The sequence below is a fragment of the Onychomys torridus genome, chromosome 7 (assembly GCF_903995425.1).
Source record: "Onychomys torridus chromosome 7, mOncTor1.1, whole genome shotgun sequence".
Lineage (NCBI taxonomy): Eukaryota > Metazoa > Chordata > Mammalia > Rodentia > Cricetidae > Onychomys > Onychomys torridus.
Genome location: NC_050449.1, coordinates 53,380,293 through 53,397,347, shown reverse-complemented (window position 1 = coordinate 53,397,347; position 17,055 = coordinate 53,380,293). Strand labels below are relative to the sequence as shown.

At 38.3% G+C, this 17,055-nt stretch overlaps 1 protein-coding gene across 8 annotated transcripts in view; it reads right to left on the bottom strand.

Moving 5' to 3' along the window:
* Myo9a (myosin IXA) overlaps positions 1–17,055 on the bottom strand; it is a 218,134-nt gene that overhangs the window by 15,277 nt on the left and 185,802 nt on the right. For 6 of the 8 annotated variants that reach the window (XM_036191772.1, XM_036191771.1, XM_036191774.1 and 3 more), the window contains 8 exons: positions 15,667–15,778; positions 12,620–12,681; positions 9,463–9,655; positions 7,956–8,084; positions 7,432–7,537; positions 6,058–6,189; positions 5,133–5,256; positions 3,379–3,432 (listed from right to left, as the gene is read on the bottom strand). In XM_036191772.1, the coding sequence (XP_036047665.1) occupies positions 3,379–3,432; positions 5,133–5,256; positions 6,058–6,189; positions 7,432–7,537; positions 7,956–8,084; positions 9,463–9,655; positions 12,620–12,681; positions 15,667–15,778 (912 nt within the window). The remainder of the gene's footprint in view (positions 1–3,378; positions 3,433–5,132; positions 5,257–6,057; positions 6,190–7,431; positions 7,538–7,955; positions 8,085–9,462; positions 9,656–12,619; positions 12,682–15,666; positions 15,779–17,055) is intronic. The other 2 variants (XM_036191773.1, XM_036191778.1) reach the window with 1 other exon arrangement.

The following is a 17,055-nucleotide window of genomic DNA, read 5'->3' as shown; positions in this document are numbered from 1 at the left end:
GATACAAATTTTGGTGGCAAACAACAAAGAAAACAGGAAGTATTTGCTGCAGTCAGTCTTTAAATGCCTGGTCTGTTTTTAGGTACCCTGTTTTGATTTTGATCATCTTATGTTGACAGTCCCTGTAGATGAGAGTTGCACTTGGGAGACTGAGGCAGGAGGACTGCAAGTCAAAGCCAGCCTGATGTATACAGTGGGGGGGAAATCAGAAACAGAGAGGTCTGATTAACAGACCTGGGTTAGAATGCTACAAGCCTAGCCTATAACAGATTTCCAAAACTAGCAAAAATGCTGGGGTCCAAATGCTTTAATGAGAAGGATTCTAAGTGACAACACCTTTTTGAAAGTTATTCCCAGTTTACCTAATAATACAATGAAGAGGAATAGAAAATATACTATAGTGCTAAAATGACTATGGCCTATGAAGAGAGTTTGCGATGAAGTTCATAATGGAAAAAGGACACAGGCAGGAACAGCAAGACCTAACAGATGGACACAAACTCAATACTGTCAATCAACGTAAGCCTACATAGTTAAAGAATGATGACGGAATATGGATTATGAGTAGGAAGACATTTCCCTCATGAGGAGTAATGTTATTTTCTGACGATTCAAAGAAAGCACACGGAACTGGGGTTTGTTTGCAGGTTGAATATATCAAGAGGAAGAACTGTGCAGCATTCAGATAGAACTAGACGTAAGTAGCTGAAAGCACAAATCTTAGAATCCTAACAGAAAATTTACCCCAAATAGGAAAGTAAAGGATCATTGTTGTCATTCATTGAGCCACAAAAAGAGGAACCAAATTCTCAGTCTGTCTGAGTATCTTCTTTCCTAAGAAAGGAAAGGCCCTTTATCCAAGGGTTTTCTAGAAGACTACCAGCCTTGCATAGTAGTCTTGCATAAAGTCCACACTTCGTATGATAATGAGATATGAGCTTTCTATGGTAGTAGGTATTGAGGCTGATTCAAAAGTTGTATCACAACACGTGTAACTATGGTTCACCCCATAATGGGAATTAGTAAAGACTTTAAATACAGCCACTGTACGTTTGCATATGTCTTCAGACTTTCTGTGTAGTGCAGTAAGCCAACCAAAGTACTGTGGTACAAGAGTCAATCAGTCTCTCTCTCTCAGTTGAGAACTCAACCTAGGGCCTCAAGCATGATGGAGGCAAGTACTCTGCCACCAAGCTCTATCTTTCAGTCTTGGTAGAGTGGTTCTGAAAATAGTTCATGGGTTTCCAATAGGGGTGTGGAAGTATACCCAAAGGATGTACAATATGGACACTGTTTTCATAATAGTATCCTTTCCACTTACTGACATTTACACTAATTAGATAAAACCAACAGTGGGTGGAAACACACTGTTAACACCTCACATGATCAAGGCAGTGGTACAAAACTTTACTACTAGTCTTCACATTCTTTTTTGTTTGTTTGTTTGTTTTCAAGACAGGGTTTCTCTGTGTTGTTTTGGTGCCTGTCCTGGATCTCCCTCTGTAGACAAGGCTGGCCTCGAACTCACAGAGATCTGCCTGGCTCTGCCTCCCAAGTGTTGGGATTAAAGGCATGTGTCACCACCACCTGGCAGTCTTCACATTTTTTTCTTTTTCTTTTTTCAGTTCACATTTTTTAAAACCATGTATTCACAGGTAAAAATTAGTTTCATGCCATCAGTTAAGTCATATAATAATTATTAACCCTCAAGGGTTAAATTCACTGTTTTTATTTACATATGATAAAATGACAAGTACACAAAAAGCACCCCCCTCTGCTATATGCTGAGGGTTATCCTAGAAAACAGTATTTGTACAACAACTACCTGCTTAGCAAGCTGAATGACTTAGCTGCTTTTATCTTCAAACACTAGGATAATTAACAAAGTATGACTATTCACATAGGAGTATGTTTGTACAGACTTTGACCCTATTTGAAAGGAACCTATTGTTTTCAAGAAACAATTTTTGTCACTGATAACACTTGAAGCTTTCTAAGCAAACATTAGAATTTTAGAAAACTTGTAACTGCCCTGAAAGTTTGACAGCTTCCCATACCATTTTAATGCCATCAGTAAGAATTTAGACAGAAGATACTGTCCCATCTTAAACCAGTGGTTCTCAACTTGTGGGTCACTACCCCTTGGCAAACCTCTACCCTCCAACATATTTACATTACAATTCATAACAGCAGCAAAATTACAGTTATGAAGTAGCAACAAAAATAATTTTATAATTGGGGTAACCACAACATGAGGAACAGTATTAAGGGGGTTGCAGCATTGGGAAGGTTGAGAACCAGTGACTTAACAGAACTGGCAAAGCACACAGAGACGACAGGTTCAATCTGACTGTCGGGAGAGTAAATCTAGAGCTATGACTCATCTTGAGTTAGACTACTGACAGAGCAGCAGTGTAAAACAGTCAAACAGAACTGCCACAGAACACTGGAACAGCATGCAGAGTTCTGGTTACCCTATACTTCTTCCTCCAGATAAAGTTTACCCTACAACTCCCCAGATAAAGGTGTAGTCTGTAAAGAAGTGAGAAGAATACAGGATATACCAAGTCTATGACTGAAATTTTAATATAAAGTGCACTTTATCTTAAATGAGACAGAAACATTTGAAAGAAATGTAATAGTGATATGCTGTTAGGCTGATATTCCAAGGAAAAGGGAAGCTTGATATGGTAGAATTGACCATTTCTACACAGTTACTAGTGAGTGATACCTGTATTTATAGATCAACAAATTAATGCTTCCCAGTAAAATGGCACACAGAGACAGGTATTTTGACATTAGTTTCCACACAGCTTGGTATTTTAGCTTTCTGCCTTTCCATTTCTCCTTTGCATAAACACTGTTTATAAAGAGAGGCAGCAACAGCAAAATCTTGTCTGACAAACACTTAAGTAGCTGAGAGCCATATTTCTACATCTTGGAAGATACCACCAGAGTCACAGTTACAAACAGATACATGAGCATTACTCATGATAGACACTGAAAACCATAACAGGTATTTCAAATAATAAAGTGGATAGTTCATACAGCAGAATCAATCTGAGAACCTCAGTATCTTCAACCCCACCTTTTAAAGACTTAACCAAAACAGGAACTCTAAAGGAGGATTATCTGACAAGGAAAAACAGTATATTTCAAATCAACACTGTTCACCTGCATAGTGCAGAGATAGTGAAGGACCTAAAGAAAGTGTTTTAAGAAAAAGGCAAGTGAAGGCTGATCAAAAAGTGAGCCCTGAACTGGGTTTGAACATGTAAGGCAGACAGGCACGAATGACTGACAGAGCAGAACAATTCCTGGATGAATGAGACACAGTGATGTGAAGTGACTATGACACATTGCAATATTAATACATACCGAGACTGAACTGCGGGTAATGCTCATAAATCTAACTGCAATTAGTACAGGTTTCTGGATTAGGAAGGACATGAAAAGGAAAGCAGAAGGTTAGAATGTACATGTCATTGCCCCCATTAAAAGAGAAGGCTAAACCTTTCAGTGGAATGAATACATCCATTTTCTGCAGTACTGGGGAGGAGGGGGTGCCCAGTTTTCCACTTGCTTTGGAATATACTTTTGCAGTAAAGAAGCTTTTTCTTTCCTTCCTAGGTGGGTACTAATAAATTAGACCTCTGACTACTGAGCTAAAACTCTTAATACAGAAAATATTTTGTTTGCAATGCCAGGGATCAACTCTGTCTTAAAGGCAAGCATTCTACCAACTCATGTAAAGCCTCAGGCCCAAATTTCACTTTTAGATGGGATTTCCATTTTTAATTTTAATCTCTCTTGGGGAGAGATTTGGGTCATATCCTATGATGAATGTGCTAGCTAGCTTTTATGTCACCTTGACAGAAGCTAGAGTCATTTTCAAAGACAGAACCTCTACTGAGAAAATTGCCTTTATCAGATTGGTCTGTGGGCAAGCCTGTGGTGAATTTTCTGGATTGAAGATTATGTGGAAGGGTCCAGCTCATTGTAGCCAGTATCACTCCTGCACAGGCAGTTCTGGGTAGAATATATGAGAAAGCAAGCTGAGCAAGCCACAAGGGGGGCTGGCCTGTAAGCAGCCCTCCTCCCATAGTCTCTGCCTTCAGGCTTCTCCCCTAACTTCCTGGAATGATGGACTACAAACTCTAAACTGAAATAACACTCCCCCTCTAAGTTGCTTGGAATCCTAAGACAATGAGCTTCCTTTAATGCCTGGGAAAAGTAGAGCTCTTCCAGTAACCCTACCCTCTGTTGAACATTTGTTCTGTGCAAGGACACTGAAATAGGAAAGGAAGAAGCAGAGTTATTTCAACGCCAAATCTAAATACAAACTACAATGACATGGAAGAAGCACTATGGGAGCCCTAGAAAAATATGAAAACCAGGGAGCTGCTGCTTTGAGAGATTTGCTGGCTATCTGAAGTAAATGTGTGCTGCTACAATGTTATTTTACAATTGAAAGAAGAGTAACAAGTAGGCAAAAGTTAAACCTTAAGGCATTAGTTGTTTTACCAGAACCTAAGATCCTACTGATTCTTAGTTAATGGTAACTGGAGTTATCTACAAAATTACTGGTGACTGGTTACAACAGAAGACACTAAGTACAAAAATCAGTAAATGAAGAAAATAAATTATCACTCATTAGCTCATCTCAAAACCCAACAATAAACCCCTAAATCTTTATCTGATCATAGAAGACTCATAAATGGAATTCTGCTTCTGTATGAATCCAGCACTTTAGTTCATATTCAATTCCAAATGATTAAGTTCTCTACTATCAGGAATTTTGGAAGGACCACCAAAAATGATATGGTTGAGAGTAGGAAGATAGTGGAAAGATGTAGAGAAAAAGTTAAAGTTAAGTTTTCATGACATGGACATTGGTAAGGTAAGGAGTGAAGGTTATAAGCCACCAACTTTTTATTCAAAATACTTTAAAAATTATGCACAATTTAATTATATATTCTGTACATATAGCTAAAATAGTTTAAAGATCATCATTTTCATAGCACCCGTGTTTCTTCTGAAAAGTTCTTTCTATGCATAATTCATGTCACAAATACTCAAAAATCACAGAAAGCCCCACCCCCTTTACCGTGGTTCCATGTTTTGCATCTTACCATTGATCTACGAATCAGTGATAGTCTGGTCTTTGCTTTATTTTCAGCAAATTCCAGGCTACTTATATCTTTGAGACGAGCCTTATATTTATTCATTTGTTCTACAACAATCAGCTCCACACAGCTAAAACAAGAAGAAAGAAAAAACTGTTACAAGCAGAAGTAAATCAAATGAAGTGTGGTACCCTAGACTTCCTTTAACTGAATGTCCTAGACAGTCGAAGGATGAAGGAAGCATCCTTTATTTTATGAACTCAGAGAAAAGAGGATTCAGAATAGTGGTTGACAACTCTGTCTGCATTTTAGTTCTGTTTTGTTTTTGTTTTTTTTCCGAGACAGGGTTTCTCTGTGTAGCTTTGTGCCTTTCCTGGAACTCGCTTTGTAGACCAGGCTGGCCTCGAACTCACAGAGATCCGCCTGCCTCTGCCTCCCGAGTACTGGGATTAAAGGCATGTGCCACCACCGCCCGGCTGTCTGCATTTTAGAAACCACCTGAAAATAGTTACAAATCCTCCTAATACCCAGGCTATAAACCTGATCAATTAATAAATCAGACAACTCTGAGGATGGGACTCAAGCCCTCAAATTTTTCAAAAATTCCCACTGCAGTCAGATTTAGGAAGAAAAAAAAAAGGCTTAAGAAAAGAGGTCAGGGTGAAATGAAGGAATACCAAAGTATTATAACCAAATAGATTCAGGGTCTTAAGATCATGATTAGAGTACATGCTTTACATGGAGATATAAATAAGTAACGTGACAAAAGAGAAATCCAGTTAAAAACTGTATGTAATTCTAAACTGAAGCAAACCTTAGACTACCAAGAATCTGCTTAAAGGCACCAGAATGTATGAACTCATTCACTGTGTGTGATATTTAGATTACTACACCAACTAAGATCCTGGAGAGGGGATGTGGCTGGCCTTACGTGGTAGTCTTACTGATATCTTGTACACTTTGTAGTGGGTCAGTAGTGTCAGGGCAACGGAGAATGCAAGGTGCAAACACAATGGCCAGAGCATTAGCAGACATTCGATTAGTGTCTTCCTGTAGAGCAATCCTAAGGAATAAAGCAAAACCAACACAAGTGAAAAGGGAATAAAAATAAAAAAAAATAGTGGGAAGATAAGGAAAAGAAAACAGTATGCCATCAACCCCATAGTACTGTGTGGATACTTACCTAAGTTTACCTGGAAAATTGACTTTTTTTTTTTTTTTAAATGTAGAGCTGAGGATTGAACCCAGGGCCTTGCGCTTGCTAGGCAAGCGCTCTACCACTGAGCTAAATCCCTAACCCCGGAAAATGGACTTTTACTACTCCCTGAAACAGTCAGAAGTCAACATATAGCATATCAAGGGAAGTTTGTGACCTGCTGCTTAAAGCCAACATCATGAACTTGTCTGCAGAATGTTGAGTTCACGTTGTGGTGTCATTATTTTTTTAAAAAATATGGTTTCTTTGTATTTTATGTGCATTGGTGTTTTGCCTCATGTATGCTTGTGTGACAGTGTCAGATCCCCTGGAACTGGAGGAACAGACAGTTGTGAGCTGTCATGTGGGTGCTGGGAATTGAACCCAGGTTCTCTGGAGGAGTAGCCAGTACTCTTAACCACTGAGCCCTCTCTCAAACACCTACAGTAGAAGTTCTAAGGCATTTCCAAACATCTCACACATCTGACCAGAGAAAGGGTTATACTCCCAACCCCTTCTAATCTTTATACATATGGAAAGATACCTATTCCTGAATGCTCTAGTCTTTCAATTCTTGAATACAATCTGAATCCAGCTTCCACAAAGTAGATGTCCACAGACACAAACTCTTTCCTAGTTCAGGTGTCAAAATGGCTATGTTACTTGGTGCCACCATGAGGTGGGAGCTGCTATATGACCAACAGTCACTCTGCTTAGAAAATTTCTGCTCGAAGGAACCCTAACCCCTATTTTAAGTTACAAAGTTTAGGAAGGCAGAAAGGTGTTTCATTCGGGAGTGGGGGGTGTTGTTTTATAAACATTGGTAAGGAGCACACTGAAGGTCCTATGCATGCTAGGTAAGCACTCTACCTCTGAACTACATTCCCAGGCAAGGCACTGAGTGTATCTACTATTCAAGTTCAACTGAATGGAATCTTGACCCCTTACCCCAGAAAAGGTCAGGCACAGTGGTACATAGTACCGACACTTGTCAAGCAGAGGCAGAAAGGTCTCTGTGAGTTCAAGGCCAGCCTGATCTACACAGTGAGTTCCAAGATACATAGTGAGACCATGTCTTGGGAGGAGGGGGGAAAAGAACTGTTAAGTTACCTTACTAGATGAAAGATAAGGCGTTCCAGTGTATTGAGATGAGTTCGGGAGAGCTGATCAATTACAGAGTACACACCACGAATTGTGTCCTTTCTCTCCTGAAGGCCTAAAAAAAAATGGTAAGAACAGCAAGTTACACGGAATATCCCCAATACATGCTTTATCTTCCTCCTGGATGAAAATTCTACAGCAGAGAATGATAGTTCCAGCTTGGGGAGGCAGAACTAACTATAGCTCCCAGCTACTTGGCTTCCCGTATTTGAATTCCCAAAGTTTAGTTTGTCCTCCAGCAGCCCTTATGATAGTAAGAGCACAGGTATTCTAGTATTCGGTCATTATGTGACAGATGTGTTTCTCATCAAAACTAACCAACTGTTTTATGTAATTATAAACCCTCAGGTCTTACTTAATTTAGGACCCATAAAGACTACACTACTACAGGAGGACTTAATAATGAATACAACAGATGGTGTTGCTTTATCAAGGGTAGGCCTTTCCTTTAAACCCAAAAAGCTTGTGCTTACCCATAGCTCGAAGAAATTCCTCATAGAGTTCAAAGGTCATGAGTGGATTGGGCAAATCACGAAGCCATTGCTTGAATACACTTGCAATAACATGTATGTTATAGTCATCTAGGTTTACACTTTCAGCATCTATTTAGAGACAATGGTTAGATAACAAAGCCAAAACATGCAAAAAAATTCGAGTACTTCACAAAATGAACCTACTAAAAGAAGCCTTCATGTTTCTTAAACTATTGTCTATCTTCCACAATCTAATTCTATGTTTGGAATTGTCACTTCTAACCATAAAGGAATACTGTTGTCTGTATTTTCTAAATCTGATGTGAACACAAAAGTAAAAGATCACGTTTTGATGGGGAAGAATCAAACAGCTAAAGAAGTTTCTAGGTGCTTACTTTTGATTTTTTTAATTGTCTTGTAGAGTAGCCCATATACCTCACTCCTGAGCACCAATGCTTTAGAGGCCCAAGGGGAAAGCCCTAAAAGACATTTACTAAAAGCAAGGCAGACTTTAAGTCATTCTTAGAGATGAGAAGGCAGGGAAATGTAATGGAAACATCTTCATCCTGTTTTGCTTATAAATTTATTTATTAGAATATAGATTTACATTTGTTCTGTTGCACAGTTCAAGAGCCAACCCTGACAAATGCCCATAAACTGGAGTAGACAGTCTGACAGTCAGAATTTACTGCCTGAATTTTATCAGCCATTTCCTGTTATTTTCATCCTAATTCATTTCTCACTGATTAGTTCCTGACAAAAACCACTGTGGTTCTTAGTCATACAAAAACAACCTTTGTATCTAAATCTGGTTCAAAAAGAACTATTTCCTTCTAACAATGATAAAAAAAAGTATTAAATAGAGAAAGAAACCAAAGGGTAAAAAGCCCTTGCATCTATTCTGGAATTAAGCTTACACTAATAAGTGTTGAACTCACTGTCAGTTTAAATAACTAAGTCCTCAATGTGGACAGGAGTAGGAAAATCTACTGCAAAGAACACCACCTGTAGTCAGAAGAGTGAAGAAAAACAGGCAGTATTTTAATTATGGATTCAGAAGACACAGGTTTAAATTCCAACGTGGTCACTTGCTGGAGATAAGTCTTTAAGATAAGCTGTTCAATCAGCTTGGTTCCTTATCTGTACATGCAGATAAAAGATGTCCCTAAGTTTACAAGACTGTTTCTAAAAATCTTCGTTGCCTTGCATCAACATTCCATTAATTTCTCTGAACCTAAATTTTCCTCTTCATAAATTACGAACATCAGGATCTAATTAGTGTGTCAAATAGATTGAGATCTTTTTCAAGTACCTAATAATACCTTGTACAAGTAATACTGTCAATATATGCTTGATGAATTAACTAAATACAGCCAAAGACTCAAAAATAGCAAACAAGTCCCACAGAAAGGGTTCTGGCCCTACATTTAGAGAAACAGTATGTAATAAAACTGAAATAACTTTTAAAATAAAAGTATTATATTTGACTGGGGGCATACTATCTTACCTGTATCTAGACCTTGTCGAAGCTCCTTGATTTTATTAGTTGACCCAGACTTTCGGTAAATACCTTCAGTATAAAGCCCATGCATTTCAATGTAGTTTATGAGCTTTTCAACCACTAAAGGAACAGCTCGGTCTTCACTAGTCAAACGGGACAGTTCAACCCCAAATTGCCGAGATGACAGCTCTGGATCGTACTAAATGGAAGATAAATTTTGTTTCTAAAGGCATTCATACACTACAGAACATGTTTAGCCAATCTTTAGGGAATTACTTTTTATTTCCCTAGTTTTATGCAGATAACCCTCAGAGTTGGGAGGAAAGGGAATTATGGTTATGAAAAGTATAAAAGTATAAATTGATGATATACTATTCTTGATCATCTCCACTGTGAATCCACAAAAGAAAACAAAGAGTAGAGGCAGTGGCAATGGGCTGCTACTTTCTTCCCATCAAATATCAATTCCGGCAAAAGATGGAAGGGGGTTCAATTTTTTTTTTTTTTTTTTTTTTTGAGCTGAGGATCGAACCCAGGGCCTAGCAAGCGCTCTACCACTGAGCTAAATCCCCAACCCCGGGGGGTTCAATTTTGTATGCAAAAACAAAACAAACAACTCAAAACATCTGCCACATACTTTGGAAAATCCACTGAATTGTTTTTAATGAATTAACTTGTTAGTAATTTCTAAAACACAAGATACTCTGCCATTTCAAAGATAAAACTTTATCAGTCTTATTTGCAACTATTTCCTAAGCAAAGGCACACACAGACTGGCCTACGACTAGTGTCAGTATTCCTTCACTGACTCTAGTGGCATATCTAATACCACACACTATTAACTAGTTGAAGTGTCTACTACAGAACACTTTATCATAGAGAAAATTTAAGTAACACACGAAAATGCGAACTCCTAGATCTCTAAGACAGAAACAGTTTCTACAAATCTTTCTTTCCTTCTCCTTTAACTGCCCCTACCCAATTATCACCTTCAACCTTCATTGATCAGGAGGCAAGCTTTTAGTCACTCAGCCTAACTCTACACTTCCCCCAGTTGGGTTTCATTACCCTCTTTCAGCCCGTGCAACTGCTCAACTGAACTACTCTAACAGTATCAGATTTCCCTCCTTAAACATATCCCATCCATGCAATCGGCCTTACTATCCTCCAACAGCTTTAGTGTATCTTACACTTTTTCTGTGTCACACTTTTATTATGAGTTAAAAATATTTCAAATGAGCCGGGCGGTGATGGTGCACAGTGAGTTCGAGGCCAGCCTGGGCTACAGAGTAGCGAGATCCAGGACAGGCACCAAAAATTACATGGAAAAACCCTGTCTCAAAAAAAAAAAAAAAAAAAAAAAATTAAAATGTTTTTCCATTTGTATTGTAATCAGTACAGATCTACTGGGATGAATTCTATGTTTTTAATCTGTCTTAACATGTTCAGCTTTTTACCTTCAGTACCAAATGACAAAGCCCAGAGCTTTGCACACATTAGAAAGGCATTCCATCACTGAGTTAAATCTCCAGGCCAACATTTTCACTTCCGAACAGTATTTTCACTGTGTTTAATGAAAAAATTCAGTTGGCTCTCTTTTCTTGGAACATAGAAGATCCCTATCCACTACCTACTGTCTTCCAATATTTCTGTTCAGAAATCAAACGTGCTTTATCTCATTGCTTCTTTGGGTAATTATTTTAAGAAACTGTACCTTTGCTTGGAGTGCTGTACTCTTGTTTTACTGTATTTATCCTAGTTCATGTTAAAAGTGCTGGCCTGGAACCCGACATGTAGACTAGGGCAGCCTCTAAATTCATAGAGATCTGCCTGCCTCTGCCTCCTGAGTGCAGAGTTACAAGAGTATGCTGCCATGCCTGGCTTAAGTGTTTTGAACTCTTATGTGATGTGCTGTCAAGTATATCCTGAAATGTTGAGTATGCTTTGTTTTCTCTCCTTTTTCCTGGGTTTTCATTGTGTGTGTGTGTGTGTGTGTGTGTGTGTGTGTGTGTGTGTGTGTGTCTATGTCATGAACTGAGCATGGTGGTGTGTATTTGTAATCTCCGTATTTAGAAGGTGAAGATAGGAGGACCTGGGGTTCAAGATCAATCTTGGCTAATGTAGTGAGTTGGAGAACAATCTGGGATAATTGAGACCCTGTCCCTAAAACAATACAAAAACATATCAGGATCTGGGAAAATGGACCAATGAATAGAGTACTTGTAAAGTACAAGCACACAGACTGAAGTTCAGATCCCAGAACCCACATAAAAGCGAGATGGGTGTGGTGGCCTATCTAAAATGCCAGCATCCAGGAAGCAGATAGGAGACTGATTTCCCTGGGCAAGTTGGCTGAGTCTGTGTGCTCTGGATTTAGCGAGGGACTGGGAGCAATCAAGGAAGATACCTGAAGTCGGCCTTGGGCCTCCACATACGTATACCCACACACAGCTCCCCATCTTTCCTTACATTTCTCTATTTTTCCATTCTTTTTACTGTTCTCCCAGCCTAGGTATGTTCTGTAGCTTTTCAAGTTCACTCACCTTCCCTTCTGTATAGACTGCTAAAAATGCTTATGTAAGAGTTTAAAATTTCAACTGCATTTTTCTTTCTAGAATCTCCACTTGATTCTGTTAAAATATATACTTACGTATTTTAGCTCATTGGTGAACTCTTTTTAACTAATATTTAGACATATCCACTAAAGCTTAAAGCTATATACCTGATACTTTAGTAACTACTGGGATCTATTTTATCGACTATTTACTAAATAGTCTAATTCTTTGTGTCTTGTATTGACATTTGGAAAAAATTATAATAGTGCTGAGTGATGTTCTCTCTCTTTGGAGAGGTTCCTCCTCTCTTGTAGGTGCTTCTAATTCTTTGTGTCTTGTATGATATTTGGAAAAATTGTAATTTGTGAATCAACTTAGCAGCTCACATAAAGTCAACATAAAAGGTTTTAAGAAAATTATTTCAGTTATATACATACACATATATGTATATTATATTATGACATAAATCATACTTTGTAATGTGGTCTGGGGTCATGAAGTTTAAAAACCACTGTATTATAAAGCTATCAAAGAAGCCCCAACTTCTTTCCATGTGGTCAAAAGACCTGCAGATCCACAGTGTAGTCCTGAGGGCGAGAGTAGCTTACCTTCTTGGAGCACTTGGCTGTGGTTTTCAGACAGCACTTCTTATGGCAAGCATACTTACACACTGGAAAACAGGTTAAGGATGCAGCAATTTTAGTCTGCAAATCAATGGCAAGAACTTACCAAGTTCACAACTTATTTAGATACAGTTTGTTCCTTTGGTGCTGAATCTGCTCTAAGGCCATGATTACATTTTATTTGAGCTATCCTCTGGTAAGGGAAATGAAGTTAAAAACACACCTAACATTTTCAGTCAGGGTCAATGAACAAGCTTTCTATTCTCTCTAGGGTGCCTGTCCTACTGCACTCATGCCCCCCACCCATACACCCAATTCCAACAGCTTATTTATCTATCTTTATGGTGTGACTCACAAGTTAGTGTATATGTTCTCCCAGATGTTCTAAAACCTGTTGAAACCCCAGAAATACCAATTAAGAATCATGACTACATACAAAAGCATTATTGTCAAAAAATGCTTAATGAAATGAAACTGGCAGTATATTTAAAAAGATAGAAAAGGGCTTATTTATTATCTCTAAAGGACCAGAATAGAACTCTAAGAAGAAATAATATAAACAGAGTATTAGTTATGGTAGAGAACATAAGATAAAAAACAGTTTAGAGTAAAAAAAAATAATTTCTAGGCTTGGCAGGCAAAAGTAAGATCTCTGTGTGTCTGAGGCCAGCCAGGGCAACATAGAGAAACACTGTCTCAAAGACAAAAAAACTACAAACAACACAATTTCTGGGAGCGGTTGATAACAAGGCGGCCAGACAGATGGTGAGTGGGAGCACTTGATGGGGATGTTGAGAACAAGGTAACTTGTGTCATTCTACTTCTATCAACTCTTGCAAATGAACAAAATATTCTTTCTTAAAGTTCTCATTTTTATGTTTTCAATACTAAAATTAAGTAGATGCTGGGTAGTGGTGGTGCACACCTTTAATCCCAGCACTCGGGAGGCAGAGGCAGGCAGATCTTTGTCAGCCTGGTCTACAGAGTGAGTTCCAGGACAGGTACCAAAACTATACCGAGAAACCCTGTCTCAAAACAGACCCTCCCCCCCACACAAAAAAAATTAAGTAGAAGAGGCCATGGTGTTATACTGGTGAGATAATCAAGACAGTCATAAAAAACATTAATTCTATAAAGAAATCAATCTAAATCCATTTTGGCCATAAAAAAGCAAATTCTCTAAACCAGCAGTTCTCAACCTGTGGGTCGCGACCCCTTTGTGGGTTGCATATCAAATATTTACACTACAACTCCTAACAGTAGTAACATTACAAAATGAAAATGGTTGGGGTCACCACAACATGAGGAACTGTATTAAAGAGTCACAGTATTAGGAAGGTTGAGAACCGCTGCTTAGTCTAAAGTCAGTGTCTGAATCAAGTACATTTCAGATTACTTTCCATTATCAATCTCATAATTTTTAAGATCACTGATAATAAAATGAAAGGTCTTGCTTCATTCAAGTTTGAATCTGAAATCCCCACAGGATCATTATTTAAATGTTTATTCCCCATCTAGTAGCACCATTTGGGGGAGGCTGTGGAATCAATAAAAGGTGGAAACTCACTGGTTGAAGCAGATCACTGGAGGTGGGCATTTGCAAATTACATACTGCCCTCATGTGGGTCACAATCTTTGCTTCTTGGTTTGCTTCTACCACACAGCCCATTGGGCATGAAGGACTACAATCCTTGAACACACGAGCCAAAACAAACATCTCTTCCCTTGAGTTGTTTCTGTTAGGCATTGTGGCCACATCGACACAAAACTAATATAGAAAACTGATACTGGAGAAATGGGGTTGTTGTCTTGGCTAAACTTGACAAAGTCATTTTAAGTCTTTGAAACTAATTTAGGAGAGGAATGTAGAAAAATATGGAGCTTGAAGATAGAAAAGCCCTAGTCCTAGAATGCTGTAAGTAGAACATGATGAGCTATTTTGGAAGGAAGCTGGAAAACCAGACTGCTAGTGAAGGCCAGGCTCGTATGTTCCAGGATGGAACAATGACCCTATGGAGAACTGGACTAGAGGCCATTTGTATTATCTATGTTGATCCAGGTTCTGAAAATTTGAGTGAGGCAGAATTAAAGGATTAATTAATTTGATGGAGGAAATTTCAAGAGAACACAGCATTCAGGCTATAGTCTGGTTATTGCTGGCTACATTTAGCCGAGTTTATATTGATAATTGGAAAGTAGAATAAAAAAATGTTCAGTTTTGTCAGGAAAGGGACACATAGGTATGGACAAAAAGAATTTAGCTGTTAGAGTTTAGCTGCATTAAAAAGAAAATGGTAACTGGGCAGTGGTGGCACATGCCAGCATTCGGAGACAGAGGCAAACAGATGTCTGAGTTCAAGACCAGCTTAACCTAAAGAGTGAGTTCCAGGATAGCTAAGGCAACACAGAGAAACCCTGTCTCGGAGGGTAAAAAGAAAAAGGGGAAAAAAAAAAGAGAGAGAGAGAGAAAGAAAAGAAAAAGAAGATGGTAAATATGCACTGGAATCATAGGAAGGGTTCCTAGAACATTTCAGGCAGTCATGACAGCCGTCCCAGAGCAAGTCCCAGAGTGACATAAAAGTTCAATTCATTCGAAAGACGGCATTAAAGAGGGTATTAACCAAGCCGGGTCGTGGTGGTGGTGGTGGTACACGCCTTTAATCCCAGCACTTGGGAGGCAGAGGCAGGGGGCTCTCTGTGAGTTCGAGGCCAGCCTGGTCTACAAAGCGAGTTCCAGGAAAGGTGCAAAGCTACACAGAGAAACCCTGTCTCAAAACAAAAAACAAAACAAAACAACAACAAAAAGAGGGTATTAACCATAGTGTTAAATTCACAAAGAGCTAATTAGCAAAATGTTTTCTAAAGTTCAGCTGCTCAGGCACTAAGAAGTACTGCAGTTATAATCCAAGAGGGCTTGACTATTTACTCCAAGTGGCTGCAGAACTTAACATATATATGGTACTAGTTTTGCACACATGTGGACACAAGAGAAAACCATGAAGGCTTTTCCCTCAAAGATGTCTAATACTTACATTTGCAAACGGAGGCTCTGTCCATTATCCATATCAAGGAAGAACAGTATTCACAATATGTAGGGATGCTATACTGGGTGGCCTTAAAGATGTGGCCATTGTGCTCTTCCACCTGAATGAAGAGATTTCACAATTTATACTACAGCCAATGAAGTAAATGCTTCCCTTTTGGCAAATGGAAAATCCTCCAACCTCTTGCTAAGACTTCACTGTGTATTTACTCCAGGTAGAGAATTATGATCCTCCAGGAAATAATGAAAATAAAATATAGTTTGTCCTTTAGATATGTAGATATTATTAAAAACAATGCAACTCAACAAGCATGTGATGGCTATCTTATGTGACTCCAAGTCACATGTTAAATTAAAGCAGTATTTCTAAAATGTCCGTTTCAGAAATGTTTTACGTGCTGAAAATATAAGCACGTTAAGTATTAACATAAATAATCATTTTTATGTTTTCTTTTCCTAATCAACTTTTTGGTTACCATAAAAAAGAAAATGGTTTCATTGTGACATTATCAATACATATTTACCTTTCTTGTTTATTTGTTTGAGACGGCCTCACTATGTAGCACTGGCTGACCTTGAACTAACAGAGATCCACCTATCTCTGTCTCCCAAGGGCTGGGATTAAAGGTCACTGACTCACCTGGCAAATTTGTTCTTGTCTGCTCTCTTACTGTTATTGCGGGTTTCCTTCCTTGAAATAGTTCCCTGTTCTGCTTTCAGGACACATACATTACCCCCTTTCATTCCTCCCCCACTTTAGATTTCACTCTCACATTTCACTTTCTACTTCTATGTTGTATGTATATATTGAACATATATAAAATTTAAATCTATAAGCTACATGAGATAAATAAAACAGGTGACATTTGTTTTAGACTTGCTTATTTCACTTACTATGACAGTTCCATACATATTATAGCAAATGTCATAATTCCATTCTTTACAACCATTTAAAATTTCAATGTATATATGTAGCATTTTCTTTATCCATTAATCTGTTGATGAACATCTAACTGTTTTTTTATCTTGAATATTTTGAATAGTGCTACATAATCATGGCTGGGCAAGTATCTGTGGTATGCCAGCTTAGAATCTTTTAAGTACATACCTCAAAGAGGCACAGGTAGATTATATGGTAATTCTTTTGAGGAACTACCATACTGATTTTCATTGTGGCTGTACCAGTTTATATTTTCACTGGTAGCATACAAGTATTCCTCCTCTTCCCTCATATTCTCACTAATGACAGCGATTCTGACAGGGTAGAGTAGAATCTCAAAGCAGTTTTAATCGGTATTTCCATGATAGCTGAGGGTGTTGAACATTTTTCATGTATTAGCCTTTTGATTGTTTTTTCCTTGAGAAAATTTTCAATACA